Below are 18,889 nucleotides of genomic sequence, written 5' to 3' on the forward strand. Positions count from 1 at the left end.
ATCAAGGGGTTGCCCCCAAGCCTTTTCCAGCTCCTTAGGCCACAAGCCAAAGGAAGCTTTTCAGAATTTCTTCTCCCAAGAATTGTGAAGATTGCCCCACTCCCACATTTAACACCTTAAAATATTTTAAAACCTTTTAAAATCTGCTCCCAAAACTGAGATTGCACTCCGGGGCATCCCCATAGTAGCACACAACCTTACCCAAGCCATCAACCAGTTACATAAATCTCTCAGCCTCACACTGTGTCCTTTCTATCAGTATGACTTATGTGCAGGTAGAATACTATAAAACAAAATACCTTAAGAAATGTTATATTCTTCTTCCAAGAAAGGAAGGTGCTGTGTACTCCTCAGACTAGGGAATCAGATGATCTCCCTGAATATATTTTGTTCTGGGCTGGACTGCCAACTGGTCCACCGAGTTGCAGATGGGACTCCATCTGAAGTGCCAAAAAGTGTCACCAAAAACCAGGAAATAAACTCTCTAACCAGTTTGTTAGGTTAGAAGCTGACATTATTGCAGTTCTGAATGTATGGGGGATCTCTCCACCCAAGGTGTGCACTCAGCAGTCTAACAAACCAGGTTATGTTCATGAAACTAATACATATTCATTACATACTCACTACATTTCTGGAATACATACCTTTATGCTAAATACTTCCATGGATTTATTTGGATATAAGTAGGGGTCTCCTGAGGGTCTCTGGTGGTCATTTGGGGAACATCTCAATGCTGAACTGCAGGAGGTCTCTGTAAGCCCAGGTCTCTTGGGATGACAGCAAGACCCCCTGGCGTAAGCAGCACTTATCATGGTTTGGTGTCATCTGCCAACTTGCTGAGAGGTCCCTCTGCCCCAGCCTGACCTCAGTGCCCAGCAAGATTATGAAGCAGGTCATCTTGAGTGTGATCACACGGCACACACAGGACAACCAAGCAAATAGACTCAGTCGGTATGGGTCTAAGAAAGGCAGGTCCTGCCTGACCAACCTGATCTCCTTTTATGACCAGGTGACCTCCACTTAGTGGAGGAGGGAAAGGCTGTGGATGTGTCTACCTGGACTTCAGCAAAACCTTTGATGCTGTCTCCCATGGCACACTCCTGGAAAAGTTGTAGCCCACGGCTTGGACAGGTGCACTTTCTGCTGGGTTAAGAACTGGCTGATGGCCAGGCCCAGAGAGGGGTGGGTAATGCTGCTGGCTACAGTGGGCAGCCGGTCACTAGTGGTGTCCCCAGGGATCAGTGTTGGGCCCAGTCCTGTTTAATATCTTTACTGATGATCTGAATGAGGGCATCAGGTGCATCCTCAGTAAGTTCACAGATGACACCAAGCTGGGTGGGACTGTTGATCTGCTGGAGGGCAGGAAGGCTCTGCAGAGAGATCTGGACAGGCTGGATAGATGGGTCAAGGTCAACAGCATGGGGTTCAAGGCCAAGCGCTGGGTCCTGCCCTTGGGTCACAACAACCCCATGCAGTGCTACAGACTGGGGAAAGAGTGGCTGGAAAGTGGCCCAGCAGAAAAGGCCTGGGGTGCTGGTTTGACAGCAGCTGAACATGGGCCCCTAACTGCAAGAAGGACATAGAAGTTCTGGAGCACGTCTGAAGAAGAGAATGGAGCTGGGGAAGGGTCTAGAAGGTAAGTCCTATGAGGAGTGTCTGATGGAGCTGGGGTTGTTTAGCCTGGAGAAGAGGAGGCTTAGGGGTGACCTTATCACTCCCTACAACTACCTGAAAGGACATTGTAGCCTGGTGAGGATTCGCCTCTTCTCCCAGGTAACAAGTGACAGGAAGAGAGGACATAGTCTCAAGCTGTGCCAGGGGAGATTTCAGTTGGACATAAGGAGGAATTTCTTCACATAAAGGGTAATTAAGCAATGGAATGGACTGCCCAGGAAGGTGGTGGAGTCACTGCCCCTGGAGGTGTTTAAGAAAAGACAGAAGCTTTAGGCATGAAAATAGTTAGCAGGTGAAATGCTACAAATGACCCTGTGAACTCTGCAAAGTGAACTGGTGCTGAGAAATGAAGCTTTGGTACTTGACGAGAGGACTTTGGGCACTCCAGCGGAAGCTTTAAGCTGTAAAAGAGGGCTTTAGACCCTCTGAAAGAGGCTTTGGGTCTTCAAGCTGGGTCTGTGGGCCCCAAAAATGGGTCTTTGGAAATGAAAATGAGGGCCTGAACCTTGAAGTTGGGTTTTGTGCCCTCAAAGAATGCTTCCTTGCCCCAAACAAAGGCTTTGCCCCCTAAAAAGGGATCTTTGGGGACTTAAAAGCCTGGAAGAAGCTGGAAGGAGTGGAAATGAAACCTCTAGCACTCCGAGTGTGCCAGCCAAAGCTGTGACCAGGCTCACTTACAGCCCTCAACAGCCTTTGACTCATCTGGCTGCTGCAGCTCCTGAAAGAAGCAGGAGCTTTGCTGGCTGATGAATAGCCCTTCACCAGCAGTGCCTGGGGAGGTCCAGAGACTTCCAACTGCAAGAGGTGCCTGGATTGTGACAGCCATGGGGTTCTGTGGCCTCAAAGGTACATGTGGCCTCATGTCACAAATGTGCAGAGATGCAGCATCAGTCCAGTGATTGTGACCTCACCTGCCCAATGCTTATTATCCTGAGGAGTGGGCCAGCAAAAGCTAGTTGGGCTGAGCTGGCCTTCGGGACATCTCAGCTCCTTCCACTGATGCTTGTATGCCTGCCTTTTTCCAAGCATTTTTCATCATTGGCAGCAGCTACAAGCCTCACCAAAACGCTTTTGACAGCTCAAGGTGCTTTATGGGTCACATTTGGGGTTTCTAAATAATTTTATTGAGCTACAATCATTTCCTTTCCCTTCAGGTGATTGGATTGGTGCTGATCTGATATTTCTGAAGGAGATTTTTCTGGAACTCCGTCATCCAAAACTTTCCCCTCTATTCCTGAGAGGGGTGATGGGGAACAATTCTTCTGAGTCTTGACCTGAAAATTCAAGACTCTAGAGGGAAAAGAAGGTAACCTGAGTTCCAGAAATCAAAGTGTGTTTGTTGGACTGTTGGCAGAGCACACAGAGAAACCGACTGTTTTCCAAAACCGTTTCCCTACCAGTAGATATCAACAGGTTGTTAGGCTTCGCCCAATGTTTCTGGCTTGGCCATAGAGCTGTTGTCCTCTGTGCTCCTGTAGAGAACTCAATATTTGAATACGCTTTCGAGCAACAATATTGTCTCACCTCTTTTCAAATGTCATTTCCCCGCAGTCATTGCCAAGGGAATGGCTCTGCCACAAAGGATCCTCTTTCCCCCAGAGAAGATATGCATGGACTGGCACCAAAGACAGAGACCTGGAGCGGGACTCCTCAACCTGGGCAATACTTGCTACATCAATGTCATCCTGCAGTGCCTGACATACACACCCCCTCTGGCCAACTACCTGCTCTCGCATGAGCACAGCCAGTCATGTGAGTACTTTTAGGAATATCTTCTTGCAAATATCTTGGGCAAATCCCAAGGATTGCCAGAACCTGGAATCAGATTTAGGAGAACAGCAGAGAACTTTAGGAGAACTTTGTCAGCCCCAAGAAGCTGCTTGTCCTATCAAGTTGCGTTCATCGTCAGAAAAACAGCTCTTTCTAGCCCTGGGTCTCTATCCCTGCAAGTTAAACCCCCTTAACTTATTGCACAGAAAACTCTGCTGAAGCATTAAATCCCTCTGAAGCACTAAAATGTCCTGGGCTTGTCGGGACTTTGGCAGCTTGGGAGTAGAGAAGTGAAGACTGTTCTTAGAATTTCAAGATCTCCAGTAGGTTTCCCATCATTGGGGATGTTTTCCTAACCTGGGAAGCTTCCCTCCCTCTCTCCCTCCCTCCGTCTTTCCCCCTCTCTTTACCTCTTCAGGTCAACAGCAAGGCTTCTGCATGATGTGCGTCATGGAAGTGCACATTAGGAAGGTCCTGTATTCCTCAGCCAGTGCCATCCTGCCTGGGGTTGTCCTCAGGGACCTCAAATGTAAGTTGTTTCAGGTGCTTCAACAGGTTTTCTTCTTTTTGTTCCCTTTAGGGGAGAGCTACTAACTTCTTCTTTCTTAGTCATAGGAGAAGAATTTGAGTATGGCAGGCAGGAAAACGCCTACGAGTTCTTACGCTGCGCTCTCAATGCCATGCAGAGAGCTTGTCTGAGTGGCAGCAGCGAGTAAGCACAAGCAACTTACCTTTTCAATGTTCACGAACCTGTTGGACTCCTTGATGTGCTCCCATCAAGGAAAACTGATGTCCAGGGCCTTCAGCTTGGACTCTTGGAGGAGGTAACTCTCTTCCTTGCCATTTATTTTTATTTCCAGCTCGGACATCTCTTCACAAGAAACTACCATCGTCCATCAAATATTTGGGGGCTTTATGAGATCCAGAGGTATGTTTCCGCAATTATTCCTTTCACATTGTCCGTGCCCTTCTGTCTGCCTGTGACAAATAGCTGGTCCTGGGATTGGCATAGTAGGTAACCTAAGCATACGCTGGCACAGTCAACTAACCCAGCATTTTGATTTTCTTTCCAGTCACATGCTTGAGCTGCCAAGCAGTTACTGATTCCTACAAGGCCTTCCTGGATGTCTCTTTGGATATCAGAGTAAGAGGGTCCACAATTGTGCTACAGGTGCCCCAAGGCCCCTGTAGCTTTCCAGAATCAAAGTATTTGTCTTAAAAACCTACACTGCAAGCACAAGGGAGCTTGGTGGTGAGTGGGAAGGGGAATGCATGCGTTCCTGCAGAGGCCATGACACTGGTGTCCCCATGGTGCTGGCTTTAGGCCGAACAAGCAGCATTATCCCCTCTGCACCCTTGACATACTCTCCTCCTCCTTCCCTTTGCCCTCTCTCAACACCCTTCTGGCTCCCAGGCTGATGGGGTTGGATTGTTTTCCCTACCGATGCCCCTGCATGACATCAGTAGCTGAACTGAGTGGTGGCACAGAGAGGGAGTTCTTGATGGCTCTGGGAGCCCCTGGAACATGAGGGAAATATTCGGCATCACACCCTCTTCCTTTGCCTCCTCCCAGACAATGCCTGCAGGTTTACAATGGGTATCCTCAGAGTCAGCTGCCTGGGTCTTCTTGTCAGCTCCTGGGAAGTGTTTGGGTGAGAGCATTTCCCAAAGCTCAGCGGCTCCTTTCTCACTCTTCCAGGCAGCCTCGTCCCTCACCACAGTTCTGGAGGACTGTGTGACACCCAAGGAGCTGGATCTGAAAGAATGTTTCAAATGTAGCAAGTAAGATGATTCCTGATGACATAATAACACCAGATCCTGCATGAGGGGAGGCTGAATGTCATCGAACAGAAATCATCTCATGGAGGTTTAATGCACAACAGTGAGACACAGCTTTTTTAATGTGGCTCGGAATAGCCTTAAAATAGCATAAGGATGAGCGAGACAGAAAAGGTTGTCTGGCCTTCTTGGGGGAAGATCAGGTGCATTTCAGCACTCGGCTCTGTGCTTGGTTTCAAGGTGTAAGAAGAAGGTTGCTGCCTCCAAGAGGGTCACAATCCATCAAGCACCCAGAGTCCTCACATTATGTCTGGAAAGGGCTGACCAATGGACTGGCAAGAAGATCAGCAAGGTGTGTACACAGCTGAAGTCCAACTTTCTCTTCCTGGAGCAGAAGATTCCCCAAAGCAGTACACCCTGTCACAAGCTGCTCTTGTTGAGTTTTTTGTGTTCCCTTCTGGGGAGAGAATTCCTGTGGGAAGACCAGCCCGGACTCTGCTCTGACAGAGATGTTTTGGCTGAGAACAGTTTCCTGCCACCTAAATCATTACATATTGAAGGCTATTTCGTGTGGTAGCTCAGGATCATTTCTGAGCCCTCTTGGTCTCTCTGTAGTTTGTGGACTATCCTGAGTACTTGGATCTTCGGCCATACATGTCTGACACAGCTGGAGAACCCCTCCTCTGCTCCTTATATGCCATCGTGGTGCACAGTGGTGACACCTGTCTTGAAGGACACTTTTTCTGCTACACGAAGGTAAACACATTCCTCCTGACAAGGAAAAATTTGTGCTGGGGAAGACAAACTTTCCAAGCGGTGTTACTGGCAGCCAGGGTTTTGGGGGAGAAGGTCTCCTTTGGGAGTGGATTGGATTTGTTTTAGTGTACTCTTGGTTCTGCAGTTTTCTGCCTGTGGTGTTGTGGAAAAACCCTGGAGTTCCTCTCCAGATGTATACCTTTCTTTGCAGGCCAGCAATGGACTGTGGTACAAGATGGACGATGAGTCTGTGGATAGTTGTGACATCCACACAGTTCTGGGGCAGCAAGCATATTTGCTGTTCTATGCCAGGTAATAACCAGTGTCACACGTGTTCAGAATATGTTTCCTTTTCTTGGCTTTGCTGTTTGTCTTCTCATCCTCCTGGGTGCTTCTGTAATAGGAGATAACTTCTCCTTGCATTCTTCAGTGCTGTGAATTTTGAACTATCCCACACCAGTCCTTCTCTTCCCTTGCTTCACCTTCAGGCTTTAGGGTGCGGCCCTGTGTATTCTGCCACTTGTCTGCTCTCTGAAGCTGGCTCATGTAGAGAAGAACACTTAAAGGGGGCCTCTAGGAAAGATGAGTAGAGACTCTTTATCAAAGGAGACTAGTAATGGGATGAGGGGTAATGATTCTAAAGCAAAGAGGAAAGATTTAGATTACATACTAGGAAGAAATTTTTACCTGTGAGAGTGATGAGGGTCTGGCACAGGTTGCCCAGAGAAGCGGTGGCTACCCCATTCCTGGAAGTGTTCAAGGCCAGGTTGGACAGAGCTTGGAGCAACCTGGTCTAGTGGAAGGTATTCTTGCCCATGGCAGTGGAAGGTGCCCTTGCCCATGTTGGAACTAGTTGATCTTTAATGTTCCTTCCAACCAAATTCTAGGATTCTAGGATTCTGTGAATTGGAGGTCATAGCGGGTATAAAGACAAGGAGTTGCTCTGACAGGGGCAACTGACCTGGTGGGAAGACCCCAGTTAAATTCCCATTGGTGACCTTGGTGAATTCTTCCCTCTGTTGCTCCAACAAAATAACTAAATCCCAGAGGAGTCTCCAAGGAATGCCCTAAACAGAGATCACTCTTTTTCCCTCCAGGTGCTCCAATTTGAAAATGGGAGAAATGGCGGCTTCCTCACCAGCACCATCATATGTCCATTCCATCCTCAGTCAGACGGGGGGCAGCAGTGAGCAGGCAGGTTCTGCAGGACCACAGGCTCTGCCTGGTAGGATTAAGGTGACACACAGCCAGAGGAACAGTGCCAGGGAGAGGGCCCGGAGCAGATCCCCGCAGTGGGGCAATGATCTCTGCTTCATGAACAGCACTGACTACGACAACTCAACAGGGAGGAGGAGGAAGAGAACTAGTTCTTTAGGCTGTAACCACGCTCCCAGGGATAACACAGCTCCAGGGCTCTCCGACTGGATCTGCCAGCGGACACCTGCACCCAGTGCTGCTTGGGTGCAAACCCTGCCAATACGGAGATCCTCATGGCGAGGCTATGATATCTGGAGCCAGGTTGTGGAGATCACAAACTCTCATCAATCAGTGAGGAGGTTTGAGCATCGCAGAGATGCATGTCAGACAAACACAGTATGATGAGGCCAGACTGTCAGCCTGGATGAGGGAGCAGCACAGCATCTGAAATGAACAAAACTGACACTCAACTGGAATGAACAGGCAGAAAAGCCAAAGCCAGAATTAAACCCCCTTACTGGCCTGTGGAGGACCAGGCCTAAGCATGTTTTGTCTCAAACATTCTGTTACAACAGGAAAGGTAACTGGAGAAGAGGGTCCTGCAGAGCAGGGGTAGCATGTTCTGAGCCAACTTCCTGCTCCACCTTGAGACTTGTGCTGCCCCATCCCCAGCTAACTTGCAGGAGGAGGGCTAAAAGGGCTGGCTGTGCATGTGGAACAAAACAGCACAAAAAATCTAGTTTACATAGGAAGCTGCACCAGGTTAACTAGGAAAGAACTGGATTGGGCTCCCCTGGTTCTCTTTTTTCTCTCTTTCTCTTTTGCTTTCTTTGTCTGGCAACCTCAGCTTCAGACCCATGTGGCAGGACCAATGTGGGATCTACGGACTGCTGATATTCTTTGTTCTCTCCCTTTTCTATCTTTATTTCTCTCCTCTCTTGCTTTGCCTGGGCAAAGCACGGCTATGATATTCTAGCCTGTACTCCATATTGAAGTTTGTTTTGGGAGTGGGGAGCTTGTGGAAGCATGTCGTGGCTTGTGAGCCAGCACCTTTGAGGAGCTGCTTGTGGGAGCTGAGAACTTACTGAAGTGTACTGTACCAAATCTAAGGGCTTGTTTGGCCCCGCTGTTGTAGAAGTGTATTGCAATAATTTAAGGGCTTTTTAGCCAACACCTTTTTAATCTAAATATTGGGCTGGTTCCTGGAGTTACGGTGGCTGTACAATAAAACATAAAGAGTTCCCTGGCATGTAGCCCAGTGTCTTTGTTCAGCCTGACGAGAATTCACAATGAACATCATGCCTCTGACCACACAGGTTATGACATGGCCTTGCATGAATAATCCTTCTTTTTAGGTTTTGGGGCAATTGGTGGAAATACCCACTGTGGGATGTTGCGCATGATGGGATTTTGAAAGCTGTGTGCTTGCATGTGCCCATCTGGCAATCTCTTATTTTTAAATATGGAGTTCAAGTCACTCAAAGGGACATGGGTTGGATGAGTCAACAGTGACCAAAAAGGGCTGGATGGCTGGACTCCAAGGGTTCTGCTCAGCAGCACCAAGCCTAGTCTGGAGCCAGGAACAAGCAGTGTGTCCCAGGGGTCAGGGACTGATCCTATTTAATGCTTTCTTAACTAATGGTCTGGATGCTGGGGCAGAGACAACACTCAGCAAGTTGGCAGATGACACCAAAGCGGGAGCGGTACTTAGGCCACGAGTCTTGTGCTGCCACAGCGGAGATAAGGCAGATTGTCAACCTGGACCATAAAAAGGAGACTTTCAAGGCTAGAAGCAAGGCTTAGGGCTCTAATGACAATGCTTTGGTCCCTAAAAGAGGGCTTTGGACTATCCAGATGGGGGTCTGGACACTCAATGTGTGGCTTGGACCCTAAAAATGACCGTATGGGCCCTAAAAGTGCTGCTCTGGAGCTGGTTGTGTCTGACACGGCTGATTTTGTACAAGTCTTAATTGTCACCGGTGATTGTTTGAGGATGTCTCTACACATTTTCTGGTTAAGGGCTGTGGGAAAATGACCGGGAGTAAAAACATAATGGTACAGAAATTATAGGGGAAAATATGTTGCTGCTCCCTGGATGGAATGCAGCCAGCATACCCGACCTCCCACACACAATATAGTCTAAGGGGGACTAAATGACCCCTTCGAAGGGGTGGAGTTGAGTGGAGATCTGTGGAAACCTTTGCAGGGGAGGGAACTAGGTGGTACTTTATAGCTGATCAGCTGCAGAGCAGCTGAAAACCAAGGGAGATGAAGATGTCCTGCTGTTGAATCAGCAACTGTGGCAAAATCCCTCTCCTTGGACTGATGGGTGTCCCTATTTCAAGGTTATCTCGGGTACTGCACTGAGATACCTGTCCCCAAGGTACAAACCGCCCTTCACTGAGTAACACGCATGACTAAAATCACTCAAGTTCCACCTAAGTGTAAAAAACCATCATAAAAGTGAGTTGAAAATGGGGAGAATTTAGCGAAAACTCATTTGTAACTTCTGGGATCAGTCAATGGGCTGAACCTGTCTCTCCCCCCAGAGGGGCCCATTCAGTAAAGGAACCACACTCTGTGCGCACTGAATGATTTTCTCTAGCCAGTTTTGTCAGGGATTAGAGGTCATCTGTATATTGCTTTGAATACATTTTTGCAGTCAGACAGTAAGTATCACCAGCAATCCTGGAACCTTAACCTGTCACAATTTTATTAATAAAGAGTGTTATTCCATGAACTGTTGGTGTGAGTCTTTCAAGGGTTTTGACAAACATTAAGGTTTGGGAATATCTTCCCTTTCCATGTGACAAGGGCCAGTCTCTACTTTGTGCTGCAAGACACAAAGTCTCTACTTTGTGCTGCAAGACCCTCCTGTCCAGTATGCCCCAGTTTACGGTGTAACCAGTTGCCCAATCAATACTAATGTTGAGGATCTTCCGACTGATCAATTTTTATCTTCTTAATTTTTGTCATCTGATCCACCTTCTTGCTCCAATAAGTCTGTAAGACTTGATCATTGCCATGAGCTTTGACCCATCCTATGTGGATTGGTTGGGATTGAGCCTGTAACAATAACCACTATCCAATCTTCTTTCTGCCAAACCTCCTTTCCATTTACTTGTCAAACTAATGCTTCCCATTGACACAATCGCTGTGTGGCACCAGCCCAGATCGTGTAAGAATCAACATATATTGTCTTTGTTTTCTCTTCTGCTGCCAGCAATTCAGCTTTTAACTCTCCCACCTGTGCACTTCCCATTCCTTCTTCTACTACTTCCATTCCTGTCTGAATGTTAAGAGCACCTGCTCTGTACTTCCATTTACCATCTCTGTGTTTGGCTGAGGTATCAGTAAAACACATCTTTAACTTCAGAGTCTGATGTAAATGGGGAGCATCAAGTACAGGAGTAAGCTTACATGACTGTTTCAAAGCCAGCATATCTGGGGTCTCAGCTACCTGCAATTTGGTAGGTTCTCCCAGCCCTTCAGTCATATCCATCCAATCCATGACTCCTGAGACATATGCACACTATCTGTGTACTGTTGGCTTTTGTGCAATCCCGTCTGGTGGAGCACTGCCCTTCTTAACACTGGCTAACAGGTTAAACGGGCCTTGGATTTGCACAGATTGTTACTGTTGAATTTTTTCTACTTCTTTAATTGTTTGGGTCAGAGATAATAGTACCTTTTCCCAGTCCATGTATCTTTTTTCTGTATCTTTTAATGCTGTGGAACTGAACCCTAATGGTCACTTGGGTCCATGAGGGCCTTCCTGGAACATATTACAGTAAGTCCCAAGTTCAGCAAAACCCCATTCAACTATTATAGGATCATTGGGGTAAACTGGCCCAAGTGATTCATATATTTTTAACTCTTCTATTAGCATGTGCAAAGCCTGCTCATGACTATCAAGCCATTCCCAGGTCTTTTTTTCCTCAGAATGCATACAACAGTTTTGCTATTATAGAAAATCCAGGAACAGACAGGAGAATTGCATGGGGAGTGTGCCCTAAATACGTCTGCACTCTAAATCCCTAACTGTCGCTGATAATGTCGGAACGGCCAAAGCGACACAGATATCAGACGTAGTCCAGGTGTAAGGTGAACAGGAAGCTGTTTATTGCTCTCAAGTGTTTCTTTTATACTCTTTGTATGCTATCGTGCCACAATACAATTGGTCAAAAGTCTCAAGCATAAAAAACTGTAGACACTGCACACACTCTTATTGGTGACACCGAAGACACTGTCCATGCTATGACATGCTATTGGTGACACTATACACATTTTGATTGGTGACCTTTGGTCTGGGCTGCATTACGTTTGTTCCGTCCGGCATTACAGTAAATATTTCCTAAAAGTTGTTTACATTCCTCGTCACTAATTGCCAGGCTGCTGACAGGTCCTCTGTCAACCCCGACACCTAATTACTTAATTTATCCTTTCTCTGGCTGCAGGGGAAATGGGAAGCTTTGATATTAGTCACAATAGAAATGAGTAAGACTGGAGCAATTTTTAATGCAGTAATTTTCATATTCTCTCCAGAAAATTTACTATTTGGAGTTTTTGCAGGCCTGAATGACCAAATATTCTCATTGAACAATTGACAAACTTTTCCTTTAAAGATACTGTATCCTAAAATATTTTCTTAATGGTCTGCAACTGCAAAGGTACATGAAGTCATTCTTTTTCCCTAAGTAACCATAAACAGACAGGAGGATTGGGGATTTTTAATAATGCCACTTCTAATCTTTCTTCCAAGGCTTCTGCCTTTCCCTCGGATTCTTTAAATTGTGGTTCTAATAAATCATTCTATACCTGAGAACTGAGCTTCAGAAATGAAAAGGAGGGTTTGAATCCTGAAGTTAGGTTTTGTGCCCTCAAAGGATGCTTCATTACCACAAATAAGGGCTTTGCCCCTAAAAAGGGGTTTTTAGAGGTTTAAAATAAGATTTGAGCCCACCAAATTTCAGGTTGAATCCTAAAGAGAAGGTTTTGGACCCTGACAGGGGTGTTTTGGAAGCCCTGGACCAAACCTGTGCAGTTTGGGTGTGTCCTGGACTGCAGGGTTTCAGGGTGTCCTGCCCCTGACCCACAGGCTCCAGAGCTTCCTCTGTTGGGTTCTGAACTCCCTCTTCACAGTGTAGTAGAATAACTCCTCCATTTTTGTGTGTCCAGCCAAAAAAGCCTCCAAAACATCATTTTTTTGTCCCCCAAGTGTTGACTTTTTAAAATTTTTCCAACATGACAATGGATTTTAAACCTTGTTATTCAGCTTTTTGATCACTAACCACCCCCTTTTCCAGACTTTTACCACCAGACCAAAGATTTGTGCCTCATTTGGTATCATTTGGACCAAATCCAAGATGAAACTCTGGTGCTGAAGCACAGGAGTCGCCCTGACCCGGACCTGGCCTGAGCTGTGCTGCTCCACTCAGAAATTTAGGGTGGAGCTTTGAACCTCTCACTGGCGACCCAGGTCAGAGCAGTGTTGTGAGATCTTGCCCCAAAATACGGCTCAGGGCCATGTTTTTGCCCCATCATAGCAAAATAAGTATAGGGAAATATTTGGTGGAACCATTCTTCCTTGGCCGTGCTCCTTCTCTCCCCTGGGGCTGCTATACCCCAGCCCTCTGTGCTCCAAATCCCTAAGAGGCCTCTGGCCTCGCTAAGTGTTTCACTTAGGCCCTTTTGGGTGCCTCCATGCCCCTTTGGGCTATCCCTAATTTCCCTTTGGATGTCCCCCAGGCCCCTCAGGGTGCTCCCCCAGGTTCCTCCATGCCCATTTGGGTACAGCACCCCTCCACCTCCCTCCATGCCTCTCTAGCTGCCTCTCTGAGCCCCCCAGTCCCACTGGGTGTCCTACGGGACTCCCTGGAGTCTCTTCCTCTTTCGGCCTCCCTCATCTGTAACACCCCTGGAATCTCCCCCTGCTCCTCCCCCCATCCCAGAGGTGTTCTGGGCCCCTTAAGGGCCCCTGGCCAGCACTGGCTCCGTGCCCGAGCCTCTAACAGGCATCTCCAGCTGCTCTGCCATGGAGGAGACGTGAGTGCGCCGGGGGCCCCGAGGTTCCCCCGCTGCTGGCACCCCCTTAACCTACTGTTCCCTCCAGGGTGCCCTCAGTGGAAGCTTACGAGGCGGCCATGGTGCTGAGCGGGGTGGGGGATGCGCTGGGGTACCGAGGGGGCCGCTGGGAGTACTGCACCTCAGGCCCCCAGATCCACGCTGAGCTGGCTGAGCTGGGGGGGCTAGCGGCCATCACCCTCGAGCCCCCCGAGTGGCCCGTCAGCGATGACACCGTCCTGCACCTCGCCACCGCCGAAGGCCTGGCCACAGGTGGGGGGGGCTCCATGGCACCCCACAGATACAGATCCCTGGGATTGGGGTCCCCATTGTACCCCAGGCTAGCAGTGGAGTGTTCTGGGTGAGGGGCATGTCCTCACTATATCCCCCAGAGGGTGGGACTTATCTTTTGGTTGGGTTGTATATAGCCTTGGGTTGTATAGTGAGGTCTGAGGGGGGTCCCCATTTTAGCCCTGAGCTGTATGGGGCAGAAGTCCCCCATTGTATCCATGACCTAAACTGGAGGGTTGCTGGGAGGGGCTTTTGGGGGCACTCTGGCCAGCCTGGAGGGGGCTCGGGGGCATTCTAATTCCACTTTTCCCCTCTCCTCCCCTTTTAGAGTTTAGCCAGTGAGGCTTGGGGCGGGGGGGGGGGGGGGGTCCGCATTTACCGGGGAGAGTGGCAGGTGGGGAGTGTGTGTCTGTCTGTGTCTCTGTTTTTCACCATTTATGTGCCCTTCCATACTGGGGGCTAGAGGGGGGAACATTTTCCCCTCCCACTTTAGAGACCTGGCAGGGTACCCCCTTCCCACCCAAATTGGAGTGCTCAGGGGGATTCCCCATTTCTCCATGAAACTTGTCCTGCTTCCCCTCCACTTTTGGGGGTGGTGTGAGTGGTGTCTCCTTTTCCCTCCAGTTTTGGTGGTCCATGAAGGGTGTTCTCCTCCCCCCTCCAGTTTTGGGGTGTCTGTGGGGCGATGTACCCTTTCCCCACATGTTTTGGGCGGGGTGCAGTGGGGGGGTCTTCCTCTTCCCTTTCAGTTTTGGGGGGTGCATGGGGCCTCTCCCTCCCCTCCCTGCCAGCCTGGGTAACCCAGGGAGGACCTCATGCTCCCCCTCCAGGCCTGGAGGGGGAACCTCTCCTGCAGGAGCTGGCTCGCCGCTACGTGGCTGCCATGGGATGAGCATGGAGGACGCAGCCTGCCGCCACAGGCATCCTGGGTGAGTGGGGCCCAAGGATCCTGGGAGAGGCAGGGGGGCTTAGGGGGTCTCACGCCCCCATGCTCCCCCAGGTACCTCACAGCTGCGGCCTGGGGAGCCCGACGGCTATCGCATCCCCTTCAACCCCCGCGGTACCGGCTGCGGGGCCGCCATGCGCAGCCTGGCCATCGGCCTCAGGTGGGGATGGAAAAATGGGGGCACAGGTGGGGATAGGAGACAGAGGTATCAGAGCTGGGGAGATGGGGACAGGGTATGTGGGGGTGTCAGAGAGGGATGTGGGAGTGTCAAAATGGGTGGAATGGGGACATGGGGGTGTCAGGGCTGGAGGGACGTGGGGGAACAGGGACAGGGGGAATGGGGGTGAGGGACTGTCAGAGCTGGGGGAGTGGAGACATGAGGATGTTGGGGCTGGGAAAACGGGTGTGTCAGAGCTGGAGGGAAAGGGACATGAGGGGATGGGGGTGGGGTAACAGGGACATGGGGATGTCAGAGGGAGAAGAACGGGGATACAGAGAGGGGTGGGGCTGGAGAGGACAAGGTCTGGGATTTGGGGACATGGTGGTGCTGGAGCTGGGAAGTCGGGGACAGAGAACATGGGGACAGCAATAGGGAGAATGGGCACAGCAGAGACAAGGACTGTGGGGACAAGGGTGGTGGGATGGGGATTGGAACAATGCTGGGGATACAGGACTGGGGCGGTGGGGACTTGTCTGATGCCAGTACAGGTATCCACATGCCTGGGAGCTGCCGACACTGATCCGGGTGAGCATCGAGAGTGGGCGCATGACCCACCACCACCCCACTGGTGCGTGCCAGCCTGAGGGAGGCAGGGCAGGAGGGGACACAGGACCCCCCCTGAAGCCCCTGTCCCCACAGGGTACCTCGGGGCACTGGCAGTGGCCCTCTTTGGGGCACTGGGGGCTCGGGGAGAGCCCCCAGAGCGCTGGGGGGCTGAGCTGCTGCGGGTCCTGCCCCTGGCATGGGACTACGTGGAGGGCACTGGTGTGGCTGTGGAGGACAATGCTGCTGCCTGGCCCTTCTTTGGGGAGGCCTGGCACCGGTGAGGGGTCACTGGGAAGGCCTTGGGAGCACGAGGTTGGACTGGGGAGGATACTGGGAGGGGCTCAGGGGGCCATTGGTGTCACTGGTGCCCACTAGGCTCTGTCCCAGTCCTGGCAGCGCATCGCACTGGGGTTACTGCTGATCCTGATGTCCAGTCTGTCCACAGGGCTGGCACTGCCCATCCTGTTCCTGCTGCACCTGTGTCCCATCAGCGATGCCATCCTCAGGGACACTGACCTGTGTGTCCCTAGGGTTCCTGGGGTTATGGGTTTTCCTGGTGTTACTGGTGTGCCCACTGTGTCCAGTGCCACAGTGCCCCCCAGGTGTACCAATTGTCCCCAGTGTCCTCACAGGTTCCTGGGGCCACAGGGGCTGCTGGAGAGCCATCACCAAGTGACCCCCAGTGTCACTGGTTACCCCCTTGTCTGGTGACACCAATGTCCCCACTGACACCAGTGTCCCTGATGACTCCCCATGTCTTCAGTGTCATCCCTGCTGCCACCGATATCCCCAGTGACCTCAGTGTCCCCATGTCCCTGCAGGTACCTGGACTCCCGTGGGCTTCTGGAGGGTCGTGGCCCAGCCCAGGTGCCATCCCTCCCGTCCCCAGCCGAGCGGGACACAGTGTACCTAGGCTGGGCACTGGAGGGGTGGGCAGGACGCAGTGGCCATGATGCACCCATGGTGGCCCTAGAAGCCCTGCTGGCAGCCGGTGGATGCTGGGAAGACCTGTGTGGCAGGGCAGTGTTGCATGGTGGGGACAACGATTCGACGGGGACCATCGCTGCTGGGTGCTGGGGGCTGCAGGGGGGACTGACATCTGTCCCCTCGGGGCTGCACTGCCGCCTTGAGCACCGTGAGCGGCTGCGCAATGCTGCTCACCAACTCCATGTGCTGGCCTGGGGGAGACGATGAGTCCACCCTGTGTCCCTGGTATCACCTGCTGTTCCCCTCCAAAGAAAGCCCCGGTGGGTCACCAGGGCACAGCAAAGACTAGCATGGGGTCTTAGCTTGGGAGGATCTCTGGGGGTCAGCAGGCCTGGGAAGGCCCCTAGGAGAGTCCTGGGTGAAGCAGGGCCCTTCAGGGGGTGCTGGGGTCTCAGGCAAGCCCCAGGGAAACCACGATAGCCATGTCCAGGTGGCCTTTTACCCCTCCCCAGTTTGGGACCCCAGAACTTTCCCAAGGAGCCTCAGTTAACCCTACAGTAAAAAACATGTCCTCCCAAGTCACTCTGGCTCTGGGTGTGTGCCTGGTGTCTCTTGTCCTTCCTCTGCCAGTTTTGAGACCATACCTCGGTGGGACCCTCTGCAGCCAAACCTGCTCCAGGCTGAGCAGCTCCTGCAGCCCCTCCAAGAGGTTCCTGGCCATGGGGCATCTCCAAGGCCTGTTCCTGGGCTGGCTTGCCGACAATCTGTTCTGTACTGATAGCCCAGGGCTTGGACCCAGTGTTCAAAGGGTGGGCTCACCAGTACTGAGTGGAGAGGAAGGAGCACACAACACTGCTGCCACCTGCCTCCAAGTGCCAGCCAGGATAGTGATGCATTATCCTTTGCATCCTGCTGCTCATGGTCACCTTAGTGGGCCCCAGGGTCCTTCAAAGCAAAAAGGATGAGCCCCCAGGGGGATGGTCCCCCAGGGTTAATAACCCTGAGGGGGCCAGGCCTGAGATGTGATGGGCCAATAGGGTAAAGCACCTCTGGTGGGCCCAGGGTTAATCATCCCAAGGGTGATGGGATCAAGGACTAATGGACCCGAAGAGTAAAAAACAACCAGGGTGGTTGCCCCCCCCCAAAGGAGATGGCCTCGAGGATTAATCCCCCCCAAGTGTGATAGGCCCCAGGGTTAACCACCCTGAGGGCGATAGGTTTGTTCTAAGAACAGGGCTGATAACACAGGAATGCTTTAGTCAAAACCCCCTCATTCTTAGGGTTGGAACATGAATCTCAGTGACAAAAAAAAACCCAAACAACACCCCCCCCTCCAGAAAAAAACAACAAAGCAAACAAATAAAAAACCCAGGAAAAAAAATTGAGATCCTGAACTACAATTTCAAGGTCCAAAGGATTATTTTTCTGATTCAACCCCAAGTTTTTCAAGTACAAAGCCTGATTTATATAACGCAATCCTCCAAAGTAAGGAAAACAGCATCACTTTTAAATCCCTAAAGCCTACACTTGGGAGACCAAACAGTTTAAGATACAAACCCACATTTTCATACTACAAAACTACATTTAGACGTCACAAGGTTTATGCTTTTAAAGTTCAAAGACTCATTTAGAGGGTCCAGAGCATCATTTTGAAGGCCCCAAGTTTGATCTGGGAGGTTCAAAGCCTCATTTGTAGAGTCCAAAGGCTCATTTCTGGCCCCAAACCAATTGGATATGTTCCAAATGCTCCCTCTCAGAGGGAGAGAATTCAGTCTGCAATTTGGCTGGCTCAAAGCCGCCTCTTAAGGCTTCCCAGACCCATTTCCTCATACACTTACAATAAAGTAGGTCCTGAGCTACTCTGGTGAGGGTGAGAGTGCTCATCTTTCCTTCTCTGTAATGGTGCAGATGTCCCCTGTGTCACACCGGGAAGCAGCTCAGGCCCAGCAGTCCAGCTGCTGGTGGCTATGCTTTGAAAACTTTTTGGGCAAGCTGATGCATTCCTACCTTCCAGCTGGGACATTTGAGATAGGGAGCAGCAGGTTTTAAGGACTGCAGTTGGCTGGCTCCATCCAACAACAGCTCCTCCTGCATGCATCCTCATCTGCCCAGAGGAGTCCCCATGGCCCTGGAGCAGGGCCTGCAGTTCCTCTTGCCTTCCTCAGAAAGCAGGAAACCACCCCAAAAGGCCCCGCTGAGGGCCAAACAGGGCTTGTGCAAGGGTGGTGGCACCTCTAGTATGTGGTGTTGTACTACTGGGATGATTCCAGTTGCTGGAGACCCCTGGATGTCCTCAAACTGCCTCTGCCCTGACTCCAGCATGGCTTTTTCAGTGGGGGAAGAGAAAGGAGAGAACTTGGCATCTCCTCTCCCAGGGCTCATGTTGCCACCAAGGGTCCCCAGAGTGCCATCACAAGTGCTCATAAATGCCATCAGTGTCACCGAGTGCACGGACAGACCTACAGAGTCCTGCCTGAGAAAGGGCTGCTGGGATTCCCAAAGGCAGTTTGAGGGTGTGCTGTGCTTCCCTCCTCCATTTCTTCTAGGAGCCTATCCCCTGGAATGTTCGGGGGGGATCTGAAGTCTTGGGGCTGCCCCTTCCAACCATTTCAGGGGGATATTTTGCAATTTGGGGGAATACTCGCAAATTCTGGGGTGCCTGGGGCCTCCCGAGGCCTCCCCGCCATGCCTCCAGTCTGGTTAATAAAAACTGGTTCGAG

The 18,889-nt window shown here is 50.7% G+C and overlaps 2 protein-coding genes across 2 annotated transcripts; both read left to right on the forward strand.

The window, feature by feature from the left end:
- The first annotated feature begins 2,553 nt into the window (after positions 1 to 2,553).
- LOC103766645 (ubiquitin carboxyl-terminal hydrolase 42) lies at positions 2,554 to 7,692 on the forward strand. Its single transcript, XM_018072984.1, has 10 exons — positions 2,554 to 2,758; positions 3,226 to 3,426; positions 3,863 to 3,973; positions 4,054 to 4,156; positions 4,305 to 4,372; positions 4,518 to 4,588; positions 5,144 to 5,575; positions 5,839 to 5,979; positions 6,191 to 6,291; positions 7,077 to 7,692. Exons 1-7 carry the CDS (start codon positions 2,554 to 2,556, stop codon positions 5,228 to 5,230), a joined length of 846 nt encoding a protein of 281 aa, XP_017928473.1. The 3' UTR covers positions 5,231 to 5,575; positions 5,839 to 5,979; positions 6,191 to 6,291; positions 7,077 to 7,692.
- Positions 7,693 to 13,122: 5,430 nt separating this feature from the next.
- LOC103766646 (protein ADP-ribosylarginine hydrolase-like) lies at positions 13,123 to 16,756 on the forward strand. The gene is given in 7 exon segments (XM_018073119.2): positions 13,123 to 13,221; positions 13,289 to 13,512; positions 14,361 to 14,459; positions 14,531 to 14,636; positions 15,185 to 15,264; positions 15,336 to 15,519; positions 16,064 to 16,756. Coding segments are annotated over 7 exon segments (1,077 nt in total). The 5' UTR covers positions 13,123 to 13,210; the 3' UTR covers positions 16,437 to 16,756.
- The last annotated feature ends 2,133 nt before the right edge of the window (positions 16,757 to 18,889 follow it).

This window comes from Manacus vitellinus, unplaced genomic scaffold (genome assembly GCF_001715985.3).
Source record: "Manacus vitellinus isolate BGI_N305 unplaced genomic scaffold, ASM171598v3 scaffold_24_pilon, whole genome shotgun sequence".
NCBI classification, from domain to species: Eukaryota; Metazoa; Chordata; class Aves; order Passeriformes; family Pipridae; genus Manacus; species Manacus vitellinus.